Genomic DNA, 19,161 nt, shown 5'->3' on the forward strand with positions numbered 1-19,161 from the left:
AAATCTAGTAAGTTCATACTCATAAAGGTGATTTTTTAAATTAAAAAAGCATTCACACTGCCACACACGGAATATAGAGCCATATGGACGCGCTGTTAAGACCGTATTCACGGAAGACAATCTTACTCAGCTACGAGTGATTGCCAAAGAAGAAGAGGATAGAGCCATAACCAGGTAATGCAAAATCAGCTGTGTGGGCAGCTACCATCTCTGGGAGAACAAGGGAAGGCAAAGAAGGAGAGGCTGAGAGAGATAAGGTATCTGTTCTTCTCAGAGCATGCAGGGACACAAAACCAACTTCATATTTATTTATTTATTTATTTATTAATCAAATGATGCGATTTTCAAGTTGATTTGGGTTCCAGTGTGGAGCAGTACCAAAACAGAGTTCTCTAGAATTGTAACTGTCATTTCCCCTCAATAAATAAATGTGGCAGAAGTCTTTAAGGTCTGCCCAGCTACCCCACATAGCCATAAAGAGAAGCGTTGTCACTGGCCTGTTTCAACTGGTAAGCAGCCCGTAAAGAATGATAAGTTTCCATAATGGCTCAAAAAAGGCCCCATAATAATCTGTGATCAGGATCTCTGATTCGAGCAACAGAGACAGGAAGAAGTATCGAATTAGGAAGAGTGCTTGCATTTGTAAGAAAAGGCTTTGCAAAAATAAAAAGATAACAATAAGCTATAAAGGGCAATTAAAAGAAATAGGGCAGGTCTCATTCATATTTGATAAACCATATGACTAACCATCATTTCCACTGCTGTGCATTAGAAATGCTATTCAAAGTTGGATAGCGGTTAAAATTATATATTGCCTCTGCCTGGCCTAAATTGTTTTTTTTTCCCTCTTAAATGTACACAATATTACAAATTTAATTTTAAGCTGTTTGAATCAGTCTATAAAAAAGATTTGATTATACCTGAGTGTTCTGGCCCCGCTCTTTCCATATCTCAGTAATCTTGGCGGTAATTGGCTGATTAGGTTCCTCACACTCCATCTCTGCCTCAGTTTCCATGGTAATGTTACAGGAGCTATTATAGATGAGAACTTCATCTCTTTCCACTTTAGGGCTGAAACGAGAAGGGAGGTTAAATGGGGTGTCATCAATCTTAATGAAATGCAATTATTTTTACTCTTATTAATCATCGCAAGCCATTAGCTTGTGGCAACTGCAGGCCACCATTTGTCAAACTTTGCAAATTTCTGTAATTTTGTTTCCATTCTTTTATTGTTTATTTGTTTTGCCTCCCCACCCCCTTTATCTACAAACCCTCTCAACAAAAATACACATAGGAAATGTTTTTCAGTGATGCCATTCTGCCCGCCGATCAAAACGTATGTACACATTCAGTTCCAGGACGGAGCAAACACAAGAACGGACAACTAAAGACAACAGACACTGCTTGAGTCAAAAATGGCAGCAAACCCCAGGTAGCGCTTGTCTCCTTTCCCTCTCTTACTCACACTTAATCCTGGGGAATGAATAACTTGCAACTCCCTTAGGGCAAGCGCAGAAATTGGAAAAACCACACAACTGGCTAACTGGTCTCTAATTCCAACTGTGAAAAAATGAGCTCATTTAGGGTTCCAATTCCTGCTACCCAGCTGATAGCAATGATGTTTTCTTGCTAGCACTGGAACATTAACTTAGTAAATTAATTAAACTTACTTAACAGCCCAGGCTAAGCAGATTCGATATATGTGCCAGTTAGTTTAACAGGCCGCTTTCCCCCCCGAAATCTCTTCTCTCATTGGGAAGTGGGAGATGGGGTGGGGAGAAGTAATAATAATGGAAATAGCAAAGGGGTGCTCTTAATTAGGCCGGCTTGCTAACAGCTGCTCACTTGTGTGGGGAACTTCTAAAGTTCTAGTATCTATTTCCACCTACCAAAGCAACCATTTTCATTCCTTTCAGCTGCCTTAAAAACCTCAGATTTACTTGCCCCTAACACTCTATGTTTTGGGGGTTTATTTCCCCCCCCCAAAAAAAAATCTGCGTTTTTCCTCACAGGAGAGAGAAAAGCGCCACAGCTGCCCATCTGGGTGGTGATGGTTTTGCAGGATTTGTCTGCTTTAACAGTATATACATGGCGAGCAGACCTTCAGCAGATAAAACTTTTTTCCTTACAGATACAGGGATGCTGTCGCTTGGGATGCACAGGAGCCCTATTAGCAAAGCAGCTGGCATCCCGACTGAGCTTCTTGTGTTCCCAACAGTATCCTGAGAAACAGAAACAGACATTTTGGAAATTCTCCCACAGATAATGAGACTGGTACAAAGCAAGCAGGCCTCACGTATCTTCCAACAGTTACAGAAAGTCCAGAATTTGGCAGGTGCTGCTCTTTTTGCCCTGCAAGACAAAAGTGCTTGCCAAAATCCAGTGGATCTAAAGTTGCCAGAGCCCCAGGCCCATCCCACCCCCCGTAACGGCCCACCCTGGGGCCATTACACTGACTACCACTTACAGGAGATCTGGCAGAGGGCGTTTATCCTGCCCTCTTGGGCAGAGCTGGGAACAGCTCCCTATCAGGGCCACTCCTCTCCAGGAGGGCTGCCATCGCTCTGTCACATGCATGGAGGCAGCAGGAGTGAGAGGCAGCCACTGTGCCTGGAGTTGATAACCTTTTTAAATGGCCCTGCTACTGTGCTTCCAACAGACGCCTGGCAACACATATTTAGCATATAGCGTATTTTTCCATGTATTAGACAAGGGTTTTTTTATTTTAAAATCTTTTTAAAAATGTTGGCTCGTTTTATGCACAGGTAGTGCTGAGGTGGATGTGTGATTGGCTGCAGCTGCGAGTTGGAGATTCTATGCGGTGATCTAGTGGCTGATTGGTGGTTGTGTGAAGGGTTGTGGGGGGTGATTGGCTGCCACTGAGGCAATTGGCCAGCATGTGATTGTCAGCGTCTGTTCAGCAGGGGTGAGCGATTTTCGGCATTCCCACCCCCCAAAAAAGCTCAGCAACTCTGGGCAATTCCCCTAAAAAAAGCTCAACAACTCTTGGCAATCTCCCCCCGTTTTCTTTTTGAGTCCCCCAAAATAGTAGGGGATGTCTTATACTCAGGCGTGTTACACACGGAAAAATACAGTATGTTTGCAAAGATGAAACCCAGAAATGCCCATCTTTACATTTAAAAAATCTGCTCCTGTATAAGGACACTGAGTAACCTTGATTTCTGGCATTTCCCTCCCATTTTGTTACGAACAGGAATTCAGGTGAGTTGCAAGGGAGGGAAGAACCCTTAAAAGGTTGGGAGCTACAACAGCTGCTGAAAATCCAACTTCAGCAGTAGATTTGAAGGCAAAATGGGAGTCTCTTGATTTACAACCTGGCAACTCTAATCAGAAGTGTTTACTTCTTATGCACTGTTAAAACACAGGACTTGAACAAGTAAAAATTGTAGTGTATATCCGTCAATAATGTAGTCAGTTCCCCAAACACCCGACCATTGTTACCACAAGGAGGAATTGGTACCAAATAATTCACATGCATCAGTAACACTGGATCTTAAGCCAACAGCAACCCTGCTGGTCAGTAAGCGATGAATAAACACTGAATGGGCACTCTAAATATTGCTTAGGTTGTTGACTTAAAGTAGTGAGGGGGGGTCATTTTTCTGCTTTTCAAAATCCCTAATCTTTCCCCCCCAGTGGCATTCACCAGATGTTGCTTTGGATCAGAATACACACACAGGAACAAAGTAAAATGTTTACTAGATGGATCAGCTGGTGTCCCTCAGACTCAAATAATACTTTAAAAAGACAAAGAAAGAGATGCTTTGATATCAACAATGAATGGATTTCACGTTCAGTCAGGCAGATCTCTCTGCAGGCCAAAGCACACTCTGCTATCGCCAGGCTAGCAAGTGCAGTGACATGCCTGTTCCCCAGTTTGAAACCCGTCCCTACAAAACTCGAGTGCTCCTTACAAAACAGTGCGCTGGAGTCCAGCCACTGTCGGGCAGAAGGATCATGTCTAACCTGATAAAAAGGCCAGCAAAATGGATGCCAGATGAATTGACAGCAGCCTTGCGAGGTAGCGAAGAGGAACACGTTGAATCGTCACAAAGGTATCGGTACGGTGTGGCTGCCGTCACAACAGAAGCGCTTGCTCTGATTCGGATGTCACACTGGATCAGAGCTGCACCTGGCTGCTTCCAGTCATCTCCCTTCTCTTCCAAAGAGCATGTCAAGCTGCACAGAACTGCTATGGAAGCTGGAGAAGAGAGAGGGAAATCACCAGCCATCAATATTAGTTTGGCACCGCCACTTTTCTTTGGTGAGGCTTGCTCCTGTTTGCCTTGCAAAAAGTGATGGGGATAGTTTAGTAGCTCACTCAGTTGGTTTGTCACGCTACTGCTAAAAACACAAGGAGGAAGGAGAGTTAAAAGTCGCCAGCCTTGAATAAGTAAGCACTTTCATTAACTATTTTCTTATCCCAGCTTTGTTACTATTCACATTAAAGCTTTCTCAGGGTGGAATGATTTTGCTGTATTTTGCCATTGGGTATCACTTGGACTGAAGGGCAGCATGGAAACTTATCCAATGAAAATAAACAAACTACGCTTCACATGCGTTCCACCATTCTTTCTAGACTTTTGTTTAATAAAATGCAGCCATTGAGTCTGCAATTTGGAGGAGGAAATGGATCCAGATAGGTCAAGCCCCCCCCCCAAAAAACCCATTTGTTTTTATCACAATTGGTGCATACTATGTGTTTTCCATCATAGGGGTATAAAAACTGCTGCAGGTAATAGTAGGAAGGTGATATAAGGAGAAGGGGCAAAGAAGCCTCTCTTCCCCCCTTCAAACTGTGGCCTTAACAACTGAATTTTGCTTTCTAAAAATCTGTAGTGTAAAAAAGAACTACACAACCAGCACTTCAGCCTTCAGTCACTGATTAGCTAAGGCAGGGGTCAACAAACTTTTTCAGCAGGGGGCCGGTCCACTGTCCCTCAGACCTTGTGGGGGGCCAGACTATATTTTGAAAAAAATAATAATGAATGAATTCCTATGCCCCACAAATAACCCAGAGATGCATTTTAAATAAAAGGACACATTCTACTCAAGTAAAAACACCAGGCAGGCCCCACAAATAACCCAGAGATGCATTTTAAATAAAAGGAAACATTCTACTCATCTAAAAACACACTGATTCCCGGACCGTCCAGGGGCCAGATTGAGAAGGCGATTGGGCCACATCTGGCCCCTGGGCCTTAGTTTGCCTACCCATGATCTAAGGTCATAAAGTATTTGGATATTTGAATAACACCCATATTCACAATAGTTTTAGTAGATGTACATGCATTATAGCTGGTCAGATATTCATAATTAGAGAAAATGTCCAAAATCCATAGGCAGGGAATGTCTTTGAGGTATAGGGTTGGAAGGGACCCCGAAGGTCAGTCTAGTCCAGCCCCCTGCAATCCTGGATTATGCAGGTGGCCCATATGGGCTGGGTGCTACACAGATTAGGAGTTTGGGGTTGGGGGCAGTGAGGAGGGACAAAAATACAAAAAATAGTGTGACTGTTGAAGCTTTGTTGTTTCTCTCCCCTCATCTCCCAACTCCTATTTAACATCCAGCCTGATGAAGAGCAAAGCATGCTTGCTATTTGGTGCCATTTGGGTTGGCCCTCTTAATAACTGTACAGACTTAAGCCTCTGGGCAAATGCAAATGTCTTTGTCTGGTGCTGAAAGATGCCAGGCATACCTGTTCTGGGAGGGCAATCTCAGCACTGCAGAGAGTGGGCAGGGAGAGAGAGAAAGGAAAGTCACACACCCTCTGAGCCCTTGCAAGGTCTCTAACCAACAGCCCTGTGCAAAAGTGACTCAAAATGCAACTTACCTGTTCCACTTCCTTGGCTTACGCACAAGACTTGAGCCAAGTTGACAAGGACTTTTTACAATGCCCTTGCTTGAACCCACATACCTTCCTCCTCCTTCTCACTGCCTTAGCTCAGGTGTCATTGACAGCGGCAGGCTCACACGTTGCAACACGTGGAATTTTTCTCTCCCCAAACATCCCTTCAAATTTCCATGTCATGAAAAGATTCACCAGTTTAACCAACCTCTGTCAACTTGTTGAAGACACCATAAAAGAGGCAGTAGCAAAAAAGAAAGAAAGAAAAGGGTGAACCCTCAGCCTGCAACATGTAAAGCAGCTCAAAGTGTCTCTGGGAACTTTCCCCTCAAGTCCCTTTTCAGAAATTAGCTACTGGTCACGTTCACACACAGCAGTCCTTCACCCATGTCATTTACAAGACTAACCGGGTGAAAGTGATGAGAAGCAAGTACTAGTAATCCATAGTAAACGCTCTGGCAATTCGCCACAACTTCAACTGGACTACAGTCGCACCTTGGTTGACGAACGCCTTGCAAGTCAAACATTTTGGCTCCCGGACAACGCAAACCTGGAAGCAAGTGTTCTGGTTTGCAAGCGTTCTTTGGAACTGGAACGTCCAACGGGGCTTCTGATTGGCTGCAGGAGCTTCCTGTAGCCAATCGGAAGCCACGCCTTGGTTTCCGAACGTTTTGGAAGTCAATTGGACTTCCAGAATGGATTCCGTTCGACTTCTGAGGTACAACTGTATATATTTCTTAAGTCCCAGACATGTGATATCATTTCTATACTTCCAAAACACATTTTCAACTGCAGGTGCAAAGAAATTGCAAGAAAAATAAGCTCTTCAATTTTCACTCAGTCCTAACAAAAACATCATGACAGCCCTAAGAGTCGAAAATGCATTTTCATGCAAAAAAGAAATTGAGCAGCACCAATATCACATAATCAGCATATAGCAATGTGTTCTCTCCATGTTTAGTTTGCAGGCTCTGGTCCTACAAATGCTGCCAAATCCTGTGTCCGACTTCACTAGAATGATTAGCAAGAGAAATGTTTGCCATGGGCTTTGTCTAAGGAAATCAACTGAAAGCACTGCAGCTCATGTCTAGAACCAAAGTTCTTATGATAGCCACACAAACTCCTCTCACTGCTGGGACATTTTTGCTATGTATGTGGCACACATTCAGTTGCCCCTGGCTATTCTCCTAATGGGTCACATAAACCAGAGGTGGGCAATCTTTTTTCTCTCTGCATTCCTTCAAGGTCAGAGCTGATAATGGAAACAGCCAGATCCAAAAGCATTCTGTATTAACTAACATGAAATAAAGTCCAACTTGTTTCAGTTTTCAGCATGGCTGTTTCAGATAAGGGTGTGGGAGGTGAGAGACAGTGCAACAGATCAATACAGCTACTGTTCTGGAAAGCAAGTGAAAGTAATTCCTTTCTGACCTGTGTGTGTGTGTGTGTGTGTGTGTGTGAGAGAGAGAGAGAGAGAGAGAGAGAGAGAGAGAGAGAGAGAGAGAGAGACAGAGAGACAGAGAGAGATAAACTTCTTTTCCCTAAGCCATACAACCAGGAAACCTTTTTTATCCTTTGTCCTTTAAATCAATTTATTTTTATCCACTACATTATTTTCTTTTCCCATTGTTCTGAAACCACAAAGGAACAGAAAGGAAGGAATTCTGATGGCATGTAAGAATGGGGCAACTTCAGGAGAAAGTTGCATGTTGCTCAGCACACCTGCCTTGGTACCACATTCAGTTAATTTAGCTGCATTTCAGCGTCTGCTCCCCAAAATCTTTCACTTACCTTTCCCCTCATCACTTTAATTTTTCTCCTATACTTCAGATTGCCAACATCATTGGCTGGAGGCCATCACACCTGCCCATTCCATTCCTCCACCAAACTCTCTCTTTCCCCATCTTCTACCTGCTTAGCTTGTAGCAATCAAGATTTAGAGGCAGCCTGTTCCATGTCAATCAGCTCGTACCATCAGGAAGTCCTTCCTAATGTGCAGGCAAAGCCCCCTTTCTTGCTGTTTGAACCCTACCCTAGAGCAACACAACACCTCTTTGCTTCCTCACCTGTGTGAGTGACAGCTGGTTTCCTTTGCCCCATGAGCTGCCCCAGTGGCACGCAGGGCAAGATGCCTTGGGTTTGCTCCCAAAGTCCCTAGTTTGAAGACTCTGGGCCCTTATAACAGTGCCATGAAGGACTATCCTACAACTGCTCACAGTAAGCAAACATCCATACAAGCCTTTTGGAGCCGATATCCCAAAATAAACCCAAAACCTCTCCCAACAGTTTCTCTTGTACACAACTATTGCCCTTCCTTCATACTCACCTGTGGCACAGAGTGATTTCCTGTTCTTGCCAGGTCCTCTCTCTGGACTGGCTTACCTGTGCTGTTGTGTAACATAGGGTGTTTCTGCTGAAAATCTCAGCTGTTGCTGCCAAATTTTATTCATGCGTTTACACGCAGGCTATTTCTCATGGGCTGTCTTTTATTACATTTGCAAAAACAGTGACAACTACCTTCCATTCTCTAGTCTGAAGCAACCGGAAACAATGAGTAAATTCTTTATACCACATCTGCAGCACATAATCTAACCGAACTTTCCCAGCCAAATTACTAAAGGATATTGATCGAATCAAATGTTCATTTGCTGACATCTAATGGCAATTTAAAGTATTGCAAGGAGTCAAAAGCAACAACCCCTCTCCTGTGTACAAATCAATTTTAATATTAAATATTTCATTTTTATGTTTTTATAACTGTAGTTTAGTTAATTTTATTTTTGTAAGTAACTGGTCTTTTATCTACAAATAACTAAAATTATCTTCTCTGTGGTAATTTCTTTTTTTATAAAGTGATGCTATGTTGACAAATCGAACCATCATTCTTATCCTATAAATGAACGTATGAAGGATATTTTCCAGGTTTCAAAACTCATATTAGTGAAACAAGGCATGCAAAGTCTTTCTTTAGTATTACTTGGGGTAAAAATTAAGCTAATTTTATGAAATGCCTATACCAGGTAAAAACCAATAGTTGCCCTCAAAGGGATGGAAGGAATGTTGTGATGGAGGGACCTCTGGAAACCTAGAAAATTGCTCGCCCTTTGGCAGAGAGCAGTCCAGGAAAGGAGGGGGGCCAGGAGACAGAGATGAGGCAGGCTGCTGATGAATCCAGGGGGGTCTCCCCCTCCTGCTGAGACCAGTTCCCCTCCACCACTGGTCTCCCAGAACACACAGAGAAATGAAGAGGGCAGAGCAAAGAGAGAGAAGATGAAGGAGGCTTGTGCTGCTGGGGAAGGACCCAGGGGAGAAGCCTTCGCAAGGGGAGGGGAGGTAAGGCAATTTTCGCAGTTTTTGTAACTGCCTCATTGAGGCAAGACTTACTGGAAAAAGTTGGTGTGATCACTAGGACTGAGCTACAGTGGTACCTCTAGTTACGAACTTAATTCGTTCCGGAGGTCCGTTCTTAACCTGAAACTGCTCTTAACTAGAGGCGTGCTTTCGCTAATGGGGCCTCTTGCTGCCACTGTGCCGCCAGCACACAATTTCCGTTCTCATCCTGGGGCAAAGTTCTCAACTTGAGGTAACTCTTCCAGATTAGTGGCGTTTGTAACCTGAAGCGTTTGTAACCTGGGGGGTTTGCAACTCGAGGTAACACTGTACTTTGTTTCTTTGAATAAAGAGTTAATTTCACTGACACCTTGTGAGTTACTGCTGACTTGCTCCCGCTCCTGACAGTAGACTAATGAAAACACGACTTGTTTGGGGCTCTGAAATGTGCTGCGTGGCAATGTCTGTTTCTCTCTGGAGATCTAATGTTGGAGCAGTACGATTTGGCTGTCCACTTGGAGTGCTTAAGCTGTGCCACCACCTATGCTCAACTTGTACATTTGTAAATAAACAGCATAAACCTCCAGGGACCTCCTACCAAAGAAAACCAAACCTGAGTAAGTGAACTTCTCACCGCCCAAGGATGTGGGAAGAGCACAAGAATGGGGGGAATTAACTACAGCGCTAAGGGAGGTATGTGTACGGCGAACAAGTTTCGCTTGCACAACAGGACTTGTCCCCCTCTCCTCCCCTGTATATCCTCTGTGCATGCCCTAAACCTGTTCTGGGAGTTCCCCCAAGCCTCCGGAGCAGATTTAGAGGGCAGAGGAAGAGGAGGAGGAGGAGGTGGAGAAGTATTAGCTGCCCAATGCTGCACAGCATGTTTTACTGTCATATTTTAAAACCATTCTTCATTTGCTTCTACTGACTACAAGGCACAACATTACACCACTCCTTGTTATCATTCATTCTGTTTTAAGAAGCAATGAAGATTTTCAAATTAACAAACCGGATACTCCAGTGGTGAGGACCAACCGTAAGACAAAAAGGCAACCGTTTCCCTTCTCTTTCTTTCACCCATTCGCTTTCTCCCTAAGCACATCTCTCTGTCCATACAGCTGAACTGACCATTCAAGGGTTGGGCTAAGCATCGCAGATCAGTTGGTGTGACATCCAGCATCTCACAGACAGCACCACAGATGGTAACGGAAGTATTTCCTGGAGAGAATCCAGTCCCATGTATGTGTATTTCTCCACCACCTAGGCAACCTTGAAGGAAAAAACAGAAAATTTGCATTGAGCTAAATAATTGCCAGTTGCTGAGATCTTCTTGTTAACATCAGTCAATCCAGAAATATGAAATACCCAGCCATTGGAGATAGTCGATGAAGATACAGGCAGCTCTTGTGCCATCCATATATCCACAAGGAAAGCAAGGCAGCTATTCAAGATAGAAAGCCCACAACCATACAGAGGTGGTTACACACAAAAAGAGTATACAACAGATAAGCTCTTGAACAGGTTACAGAAAGCTTCACCATAGCCTCAGAATACAAGGCAGTGACTAAATACCCCATTAGTATCCAAAGAGGTTTTTTAGTTCAGCGCCTGCAGAGTTATGTGTTTCTACAATATATTGCTATTAATGAGCTATACTAAAGTCCTGTGATACCCTTCATTTAACAGTTAATACATTGTTTCGCTGGCCATTTGCTATTAACATAGCATACCTCTGAATGTGCCCAGAGTAAAGCAAGACACACAGAGAGAAAAAGAGAGGTGGTAAAGATCAGGTACTGGAGTTTGGGCATTTCTTCCAAAGTCAATAATGGATTTCTGAAACTTGAGAATTTGCAAGAGTCTCTGCTGCAGGAAGCAAACTGCTCAAGATTTGCTTTAGAGTATTTCCTGAGACAATAGAAAAGCAGGAAAGCCTGTTCATTTACTGCAAGTCAGAAGGCTTTCAGCAGAAAGAGTATTAAACCTGAGAGCATTGGGATGTATGCTTTAAGCAAGGAGCACACGTTTCTTGTAAGACAAGCTCCACACTTTCTCTTTACCAGGAAAAAGATTTTTTAAAGCAGAGGTAACAAGTAGTCTCACAATTAAAGCAGGAACCCATTGACGGCAGCCCATGAGTTCTCATATCTATGTTGTTATAATATATTGCCATTGTCCTGTGTCTGCATTCCACGCCGCTCCAACAAGGTCAAAATAATATTATCTTGAAAGCCTGCTTACCAAAGCCGTTGTTCACAGACATAACCATCAGGACAGAAGGGAACACCAAATGGGAGGAAGCCAAGCCTTGGAGGGCATCTCCGCCTGTGACGTTATACTCCCCAGCGGAAAGCTGAGGGAGTGTGCAGCTCAAAGTTGTGTTGTTGCCAACAACATTGGCACAGGGAGAGCCTCCAATGAAAACATACATGTCTTCTGTCCGCCGGATCCGTGACACCCTGATTGTCAGATGCTGATTCACAGAAGGTAGACGGGAAAGAAAGACAGGTGTGGAATCTTCGCTGTAGTTTATTTCCCCAATATGGTACGAGGCGCCATCTATGTTCAGCTGCACTGTGGCAACCCCAGTGCCTGGAGGGGTGAGGCACTGAAGAGCCCAGTATGTGACACTGGTAAGGGGACAGTGGAGCTCTCCTATGAGAATGGAGGTCTCGTTCCTGCCTCGTAATGCTAGGCCGTCGAGTGTGAGAAGGCCTCTGCCGTTGACGCTGAAATTCTGGGGGTAAAATTGGAGGACGTGGGGAACAACTCTGAAAATGCTGGCACCTTTCTGCCTCAGGCACGCTTGACCCCAGCTTCTGCTCAGCACAGAAATGCTGTGTTCTCCAGCGTCAAGGCTGCCTGCCTGGCACTTGATCCAGGTTTCATTCAAAGCTGTGACATTGCAAGGGAGATGACCATCCACCTCTATCAAGGTTTCATCCCCTGCTCTATCTAACCGCTGGCCTCTGATCAACAAGTAAGCGAGCCTCCCATTCCACGTTATGGTCACGGCATCAATAACAAGGGTCAGGTCTTCAAGAAGATGAAGTGAGCAGCCCCCCAGGCAGTGGCTAGTGATCCCATTCACAGTCACTGTGACGCTAAGGACTTGAGATGCACCACGCAGCTGCCAGTCATTCAGAACAGGGTCACCTGGGGAAAGGGCGCATTTTATGAGGCTGTCGTTTGAACTCTGGATCTCACAGGTGAAGTTGCCTGTTAGATTCACCCAAGCTGAATTTGTCCACGATTTTAAAGAAACGCCAGATATGGTGAGCAACTGCCCCCCACATATGGAGCCATGAGACGGAAAAATCATCTTTATCAGGGGGCGTACCGTTACATGCTGCATCTCTGCTGGTATGTTGGCATAGCCCGCCTGCTTCTGCAGAATTCTTAAAAGATACTGTCCAGGTTCTAGTGTGCTTAGGGGTACAGAGCACTGAAAGCCAACTGCAGAATGGTTGGTGTTCTCCACCTCAAGCTGGCATTCCTCATCTCCCAGCATAGCCACTGAAATGGTCACATTGGTCCCTTTTATGCTCAGCCGTACACTATCATTCAGCATTTCTACTCTAATATCTGTAATATCTGGAGTCAAAGACATTTTGTAAAGAAAGTTAACGTTCTCCTTTGAGAAACTCAAGGCAGGTGTGTCCACAGATGACCTGTTGCCTATGAGCACCTCCACTTGCGCTGGAAAGTCTTCTAAGGTGGCATTGGCTAGCTGAGTGACAGGTGGAGTCTGACACAAAATCCTCCCATCGTTCACGCTGGTAATGGGACAAAACTGTGAGTCTACCAAGACTGAGACCATGTCTGGGCTGTTGCTAAAGCCTGTTCCAGAGATTGTGAGCAATGTCCCACCTAGGAAACAGATAATAAAATCTCAGTGCACTAAAACCAAACTTACAAAGTCTAATGTTACATTTAGGCTTAGGCAGTGTAGAACTATGCAAATGAGAACTGAGTTAGTTCCCAAACAGCTACCATTGCATTTTATGGGACACACTAAATGGGCTGCAATTTGGGATACAGTTGGGGAGCGGGGAATCTGTCCCCTGCCATGCACACAAGGTTCAACAACAGCACTGTATAACTTTAGCTCCTACTCCAACAATGGGTGTCATCTATCTGTGATCCTTGACAGTCTTACTGCACAAACATGTATGATGCATTGATAGCATTTACCCAGCAAGGAACCACAACATGGCTCCATTTTGAAGATCTCTGTGACGTACTGGATTAATAGCTCCACTCTAGAAAAAAAAGAGAGACCCATATACAATTCAGTTGTCTATTTTTTCTTATATGCAAAGAGTCTTATTTCTGTGTTTGATAAGATTGAATTTCATTTTCCTCCATGTTGGACTAATGCACATGGCAGCTGTGATTTACATGATCTTTGGAGGCCTTTTGCCATCTTTTTTGGACAAGTCACAAACTGCTGCATGTAGGTGCTTCCAAGTGATCCCTGCTGGGCTGAAGACCCAACAGCCCTGTACATTCTGGCAGCAAACTACAGTGGTACCTCGCAAAACGAATGCCTCGGAAGACGAAAAACTCGCAAGATGAAAGAGTTCTTCGTTTTTTGGGTTGCTTCGCAAGACGATTTTCCCTATGGGCTTGCTTCGCAAGATGAAAACGTCTTGCGAGTTTGTTTCCTTTTTTCTTAAAACCGCTTGAAGCGGTGCAGTTGCGACCGACTGTGCTTCGCAAGACGAAAAACCGCGCAAGACGAAAAGACTCGCGGAACGAATTAATTTCATCTTGCGAGGCACCACTGTACATGGAGGCCACTAAGGGCTCGCCCAAACTTCCACTTGCCTCATGCTTCCGCTGGGAAAACATGGTGTTTTCTGCTGGATGGAAACAAACGGCAATCTGTAGAAAACCCAACTGACGTTTGTTCCGATTCCACAGTTTTTCCAGAGAAAGTGGTGGGACAATGAAAAACTGCTCAGACTCTTACCTAGAAAGCACAAGTCAAGCAGAAAACCTCTCAGTCCCATACTTTCTAGGCAGAAGACTAGCAAGTGTGGACAAGCCCTGGCTGTCTGGAGGCTTTAAATTTTTACTTTGAGCTCATCTTCTTACTGTTTGAGAAGAACCTGTTCGAATAATTTTTAGTTCTTCAGTCTAAAGAATTAAAATAATTTACCACAGCCCATACATATATGTTTGTGTGTATGCGTACACACACACACCTGCAACCATGATATTAAACCCTTCATAATAGTTTGATCAGCAAGAAAACACTAAAACATTTTTAAATAATACCCAAACAACATAGATCTCTCGTGTCAACAAATATTCATTGGTAGGGATTATACTACAGTCTCATTTTTTATCATTCCCTTAAAAGAATCCACAGTAAATTACATTATATTTGCTTACCCGCTAGTGCCTAGTGAGACGTTATTGAAAATGACAGAAAAGCTGTATAATCCATTTGTCAGAGAAGGCAGTACCACACTGATTCCGTGATCTGATAGTGCTTGGATTTGTCCCACAGACTCCTGAATTCTGAACTGCACGTCCAGACAGGTATAATTGGTGAGGGATGATATTCCTATGTGGAGCACCTGACCCCCTGCAGAGAATGAAAGACAACTTGCAGACGCTGCTATTAATACAGTGAAAAGCATGAGCTACTCCCGTAACAAATGCCGCTGTAATAATCTTAAACGGAGTTCAGTTTTATAAGAACAGCCCTGCTGGAGCAAATCAAAGGCCCATCTAGTGCAGCCTCCCATTCTCACACTGGCCAACCAAATGTTTCTGGGAAGCTCACAAGCAGGACATGAGCACAAGAGACCTCTGCCCACCTGTGATTCCCAGCCACAGATATTCAAAGGCAGTGGAAGAAGGCATTGTGGTTGCTTGGGGCAGGCGCCTGTTTCCCCACTGACATACATAAGCACCAGGAGCAGTTTGTTTATATGAATCACCAATGCATCTGAGCTGCTGTGTCCTCTTACTGCACTGCTTAGAACCACTTCTAAAACATGTCATGTGCAGCCAGTGACATTTTAAAATACCTAAGCATTGGAAAAATGGGAGAAGAGGAAGAGGAAGGAGAAGGAGAAGAAGGAGAAGGAGAAGAAAACAACAACAACAACAATGTTCAGGGATTTTTGCCCCTTTTACCTGCTGTGCTGCTTCTGTTTCTGCTCAGTGACAAAATGAGTGGATTTAGTGATGGATCATATGTGAATGCATTGGCAAAGACCACAGGCTCGTGCTCATTAACCAGCATGAGATGGGCAGTATAGTCTTCTCCACTCTAGAAGGAACGAACAGAAAATGAGTAACCGTAGGGACTGTGCACTAGTAAGCCATTTCCTCCAGGGAAAATGAAATGTAGTTTGAGGTAACATGCAGGTGTCGATTCGTGCTTTTACACTACATGACAGCCACTCATCCCTCCTGTAATAAGGATCCTGTTGCTCCTAAACCATTGTACAGGGGCATTCAACTGGGTAATTGCATGAATGCTTGCACAATGGGACGTTCACCTCTCTCCTGGCCTCATGCACAACCTGCGCTATCCCCAGATGGCGAGTTGGGGGCAAATGTCAGATTTAGGGCACCAGGGGGGTGTCATTGTGGAAGCAGAAGTCATTCAGCTCGCACAATTATTTAGTTGAATACTTTGCAAAGGGACCTACTTCTGAGCAGAAATGTATATCATTGTACAATAAGTTAAATAGGCAATGACTTACTAATAAGCCTCTGATTTTTAGCTCCTGCACAGCATTTGCCATGAGGTGGGGGATACCTTAACATCCACCTGTACTTCTTGTGCAATAGTATTTGCTGAAAATAACTTATAGAGAATAACTGAACTCAGATGAACCCACCACAGGAATAATGCATGCAATGCATGTTGTACAAGGGAAAGTTGGAGGGGAGGGCTTAGATGAATTTTGCCTTCTCTTGCAACAAAAATGAAGGTATTACTTACCCGAGGAGGAAGCCTGCATTCAATTTTCATTGAATTGCTGGTATCAGCATTAATTGGACAGGGTTGGGAACCAAATTGCACCAAGATTATCCCATCTAAGCCGGAACCCGTAATGATTACTGGAATACCTCCTATAAAAACCAGGATTTCATTACAGCAAACATGCAGGAATGTCATTTGCAAAACCATTCATACGTGTGCCACTGCTATAATAGTACATGTTTTAAAAGATTAGGAGGATCTGAAAATTTGGATTCTTTTCTTTACCTCTGCCTTTGTCTTCCATATGCCCATGGTCCTAAACCTCAGGTAGTTTCAAGACAGCCTCCTAATTTGTTTGTGGGGAGGTTAGACAATGTCGGCTTTTTATTGTGCTTTCATTCTGATTTGTTTGTAGAGAGGTTAGACAACACTGACAAATGTTATTCCACATTTTCCAGTGCCATTTTGTGTCGCTTTCCTCATCACAAAAAGTGCAATTTGGGGGGTGGGGAGTAGATTTGTTGTGCAAGAGCTCCAAATCAACTTTTAATTGTCTAGCCTGAGTATGCTGGTTGGTGACTGAATCCCATCAAAATTAGCATCAGTCTGGAACTGCCCTCAGTTTGCCATCTCCTAGCCGGGATATTCAGAGAGGCTTTTAAAGGAAACTTGAAAGCAAAAAAAATTAACCTTAAATGGACCTAGGTTATTCCAAAGGTTTTAAAGCATCTGTTCAATCTCTCTTAGCTAGAGTATCATCAACTCTTTGAGACATTCAGACAGGACCAAGGAGCACTCTAAATTTGAAATAGACCTGTTAAATAATGACACCAAGATTATCTCTAGGATATACCGACTGCACCTTGACTGAGAAGTCAAGGAGGAGGAGGTGAAGGCAGTAATGATCAAGTGGGTGCAGGATATTGGACGTCCTATTATGATCAGAGAATGGGAAACACTCTGGAAAACTAACATGAACTTTAGTGCATGTTACACCATTAAAGAAAATATGATGAAAATTCGGTGGTACCTTACACCATCAAAACTCTCCAAGATGTATAAAAATAGTTTGAATAAGTGTTGGAAGTGCGGAGAAAAAGTAGGAGATTTTTACCATATGTGGTGGACATGCAGAAAAGTCAAGCACTTTTGGAATATTGTTTATGATGAGATGAAAAAAATGTTTAAATTAATATTCTTAAAGAAACCAGAAGCTTTTCCATTGGGAATTTTAGGCAGAGATATCCCGAAAAATATAAGAGAACTCTTTTTATATGCAACAGCGGCCGCCCGTCTACCAATAGCATCTAACTGGAAGGGTGGAAAGATACCAATGCTAACGGAATGGCAAAATAAATTATTAGACTATGTGGAAATGGTTCAATTAACAGATAGGTTAAGAGGTAACACAAAACAATCATTTTCTCAAAAATGGAAAATGTTTAAGAGGCACACACACAAAAATAACAGTGACATATTATCTATAGCAGTGTTTGAATGACCCTTGTGGCCGTAAAATATTAAGAAATAAAGAAAAATTGGTACGATATGTTGTAAGAAAGTATTAGAAAGTATATTAAATGTAAGGTAATAATTATAAGTACATACAAAATCATAAAGGTCAACAATATTGAGAAATGATGGGAAGTCTACATTTATTTTATTTTACTTTATTTTGTTACATGTTACTTTATTTTATGTAATATTATTTGATCTTAACTTAGTTGAAATCTAAGCGGAACTAGAAGTTTAAATTAACACCGTATGGTAAATTAATTTAAGATTTTTTTTTCTTTGTATGTATGTGTATGTGGGAAGTTAAATCTGTAATGATATTAATGAATTTCAATAAAGAATTATTATTTTTTCACAAAAAAATAACATCACTAGATCTCTCCCTGCTTCTTTGTTTTCCAGCCTTTGCAGCTGGAAGAAGAGCAGTTGAAGTAAACATGTGTAAAACCGGCTCTATGATATGCTTACAGAAAGTGCAAGCGAATCATACACACCAATTTCTGAAGCGGTAGGAGGTTCAACAGAAGTCAATCTAGGTGTAATCCTCAGGAAGATGTCACCTTTTCTACTGGCATTGACTGCAAATCCATGGGGTCTCACCAGTACTGTCAGTTTATACAAGCCAACCGGCAACAAGTTCATCTGGCAAACAGCATTAGTGTGATTTGAACTCAGGACTTCACAGCGTGTGTGGTTCACTTCTATGAGCAGAGAACTACTATTTGAACTCAGGCCAGAACCTGTGATATTAATGACTATATGAACTCCATCATCTGAAAGAATAAGTTCAGAGTTATACTACAAAGCAAAGTATCAATAACATATCATTTTTATTATTAAAATAAATCTCAAGATTTTACCATTTCTTTCTTACAAAAAAGAGAGAGAGAGAAATGGGATCGTCCTCAGAAGGTGGTCCTTCTTGCGAATGGGCCCCTGGACACACCCCTGACTAAGTAGATTCCGTTTCTAGGTCTAAGTTTCATTTCTCTAAATAGACATCATGGGTCACAGCCAATCAGGAAAGTGGTGGGGGTGGTTAAGGAATTATATAAGCATCAGCGCAAGAGTGCCCTAGGCACTTGATTGGCACTGCTGAACACCTGCCCTCCTGCCCTTAGTGTAGGTTCTCGTCCTTGCTTTGGAGTTTATGTGAGTCGCCTGTCTTGGGACAGCGGCCGGGTAGGAATTTTTATCCATTTGGCAAATTGGCACTGGCCACTTGGTTTTTTGCCTACCCCCTTAGCAATCGTCACAACTTTCCAGGTTTGGCGGTTAGGCATTGGCTTAATTTTGTGTGTGGAGGGGAGGTATGGCCCTCACCTGCCCCTCAATGATCAAAAGGGATTCCGTTAAAGGAATCTGTGGGTCCCAGATCTCGTCCGAAGTCCGCTTGAAGGGCTAGGGCCATCACAGGAACCTCGCGGTAAGCTTCTGTCAGGCAAAACCCCAATGTTGCTGCTCCAATGGGTTTACCTACATAGACTCTGTCAAC

General features: G+C 43.2%; 1 protein-coding gene across 2 annotated transcripts in view; it reads right to left on the reverse strand.

Annotated features, from left to right (window-relative positions):
• The window catches only part of PKHD1 (PKHD1 ciliary IPT domain containing fibrocystin/polyductin), a 238,340-nt gene that overhangs the window by 180,632 nt on the left and 38,547 nt on the right, over positions 1 to 19,161 (reverse strand). For both annotated transcript variants that reach the window (XM_083606347.1, XM_083606348.1), the window contains 9 exons: positions 18,161 to 18,439; positions 16,170 to 16,300; positions 15,353 to 15,488; positions 14,600 to 14,795; positions 13,394 to 13,461; positions 11,441 to 13,069; positions 10,328 to 10,468; positions 3,988 to 4,222; positions 921 to 1,071 (listed from right to left, as the gene is read on the reverse strand). In XM_083606347.1, coding sequence (XP_083462473.1) covers positions 921 to 1,071; positions 3,988 to 4,222; positions 10,328 to 10,468; positions 11,441 to 13,069; positions 13,394 to 13,461; positions 14,600 to 14,795; positions 15,353 to 15,488; positions 16,170 to 16,300; positions 18,161 to 18,439 — 2,966 coding nt within the window. The remainder of the gene's footprint in view (positions 1 to 920; positions 1,072 to 3,987; positions 4,223 to 10,327; positions 10,469 to 11,440; positions 13,070 to 13,393; positions 13,462 to 14,599; positions 14,796 to 15,352; positions 15,489 to 16,169; positions 16,301 to 18,160; positions 18,440 to 19,161) is intronic.

The sequence above is a fragment of the Podarcis filfolensis genome, assembly GCF_964270895.1.
Source record: "Podarcis filfolensis genome assembly, chromosome: 3".
Taxonomy (NCBI): domain Eukaryota; kingdom Metazoa; phylum Chordata; class Lepidosauria; order Squamata; family Lacertidae; genus Podarcis; species Podarcis filfolensis.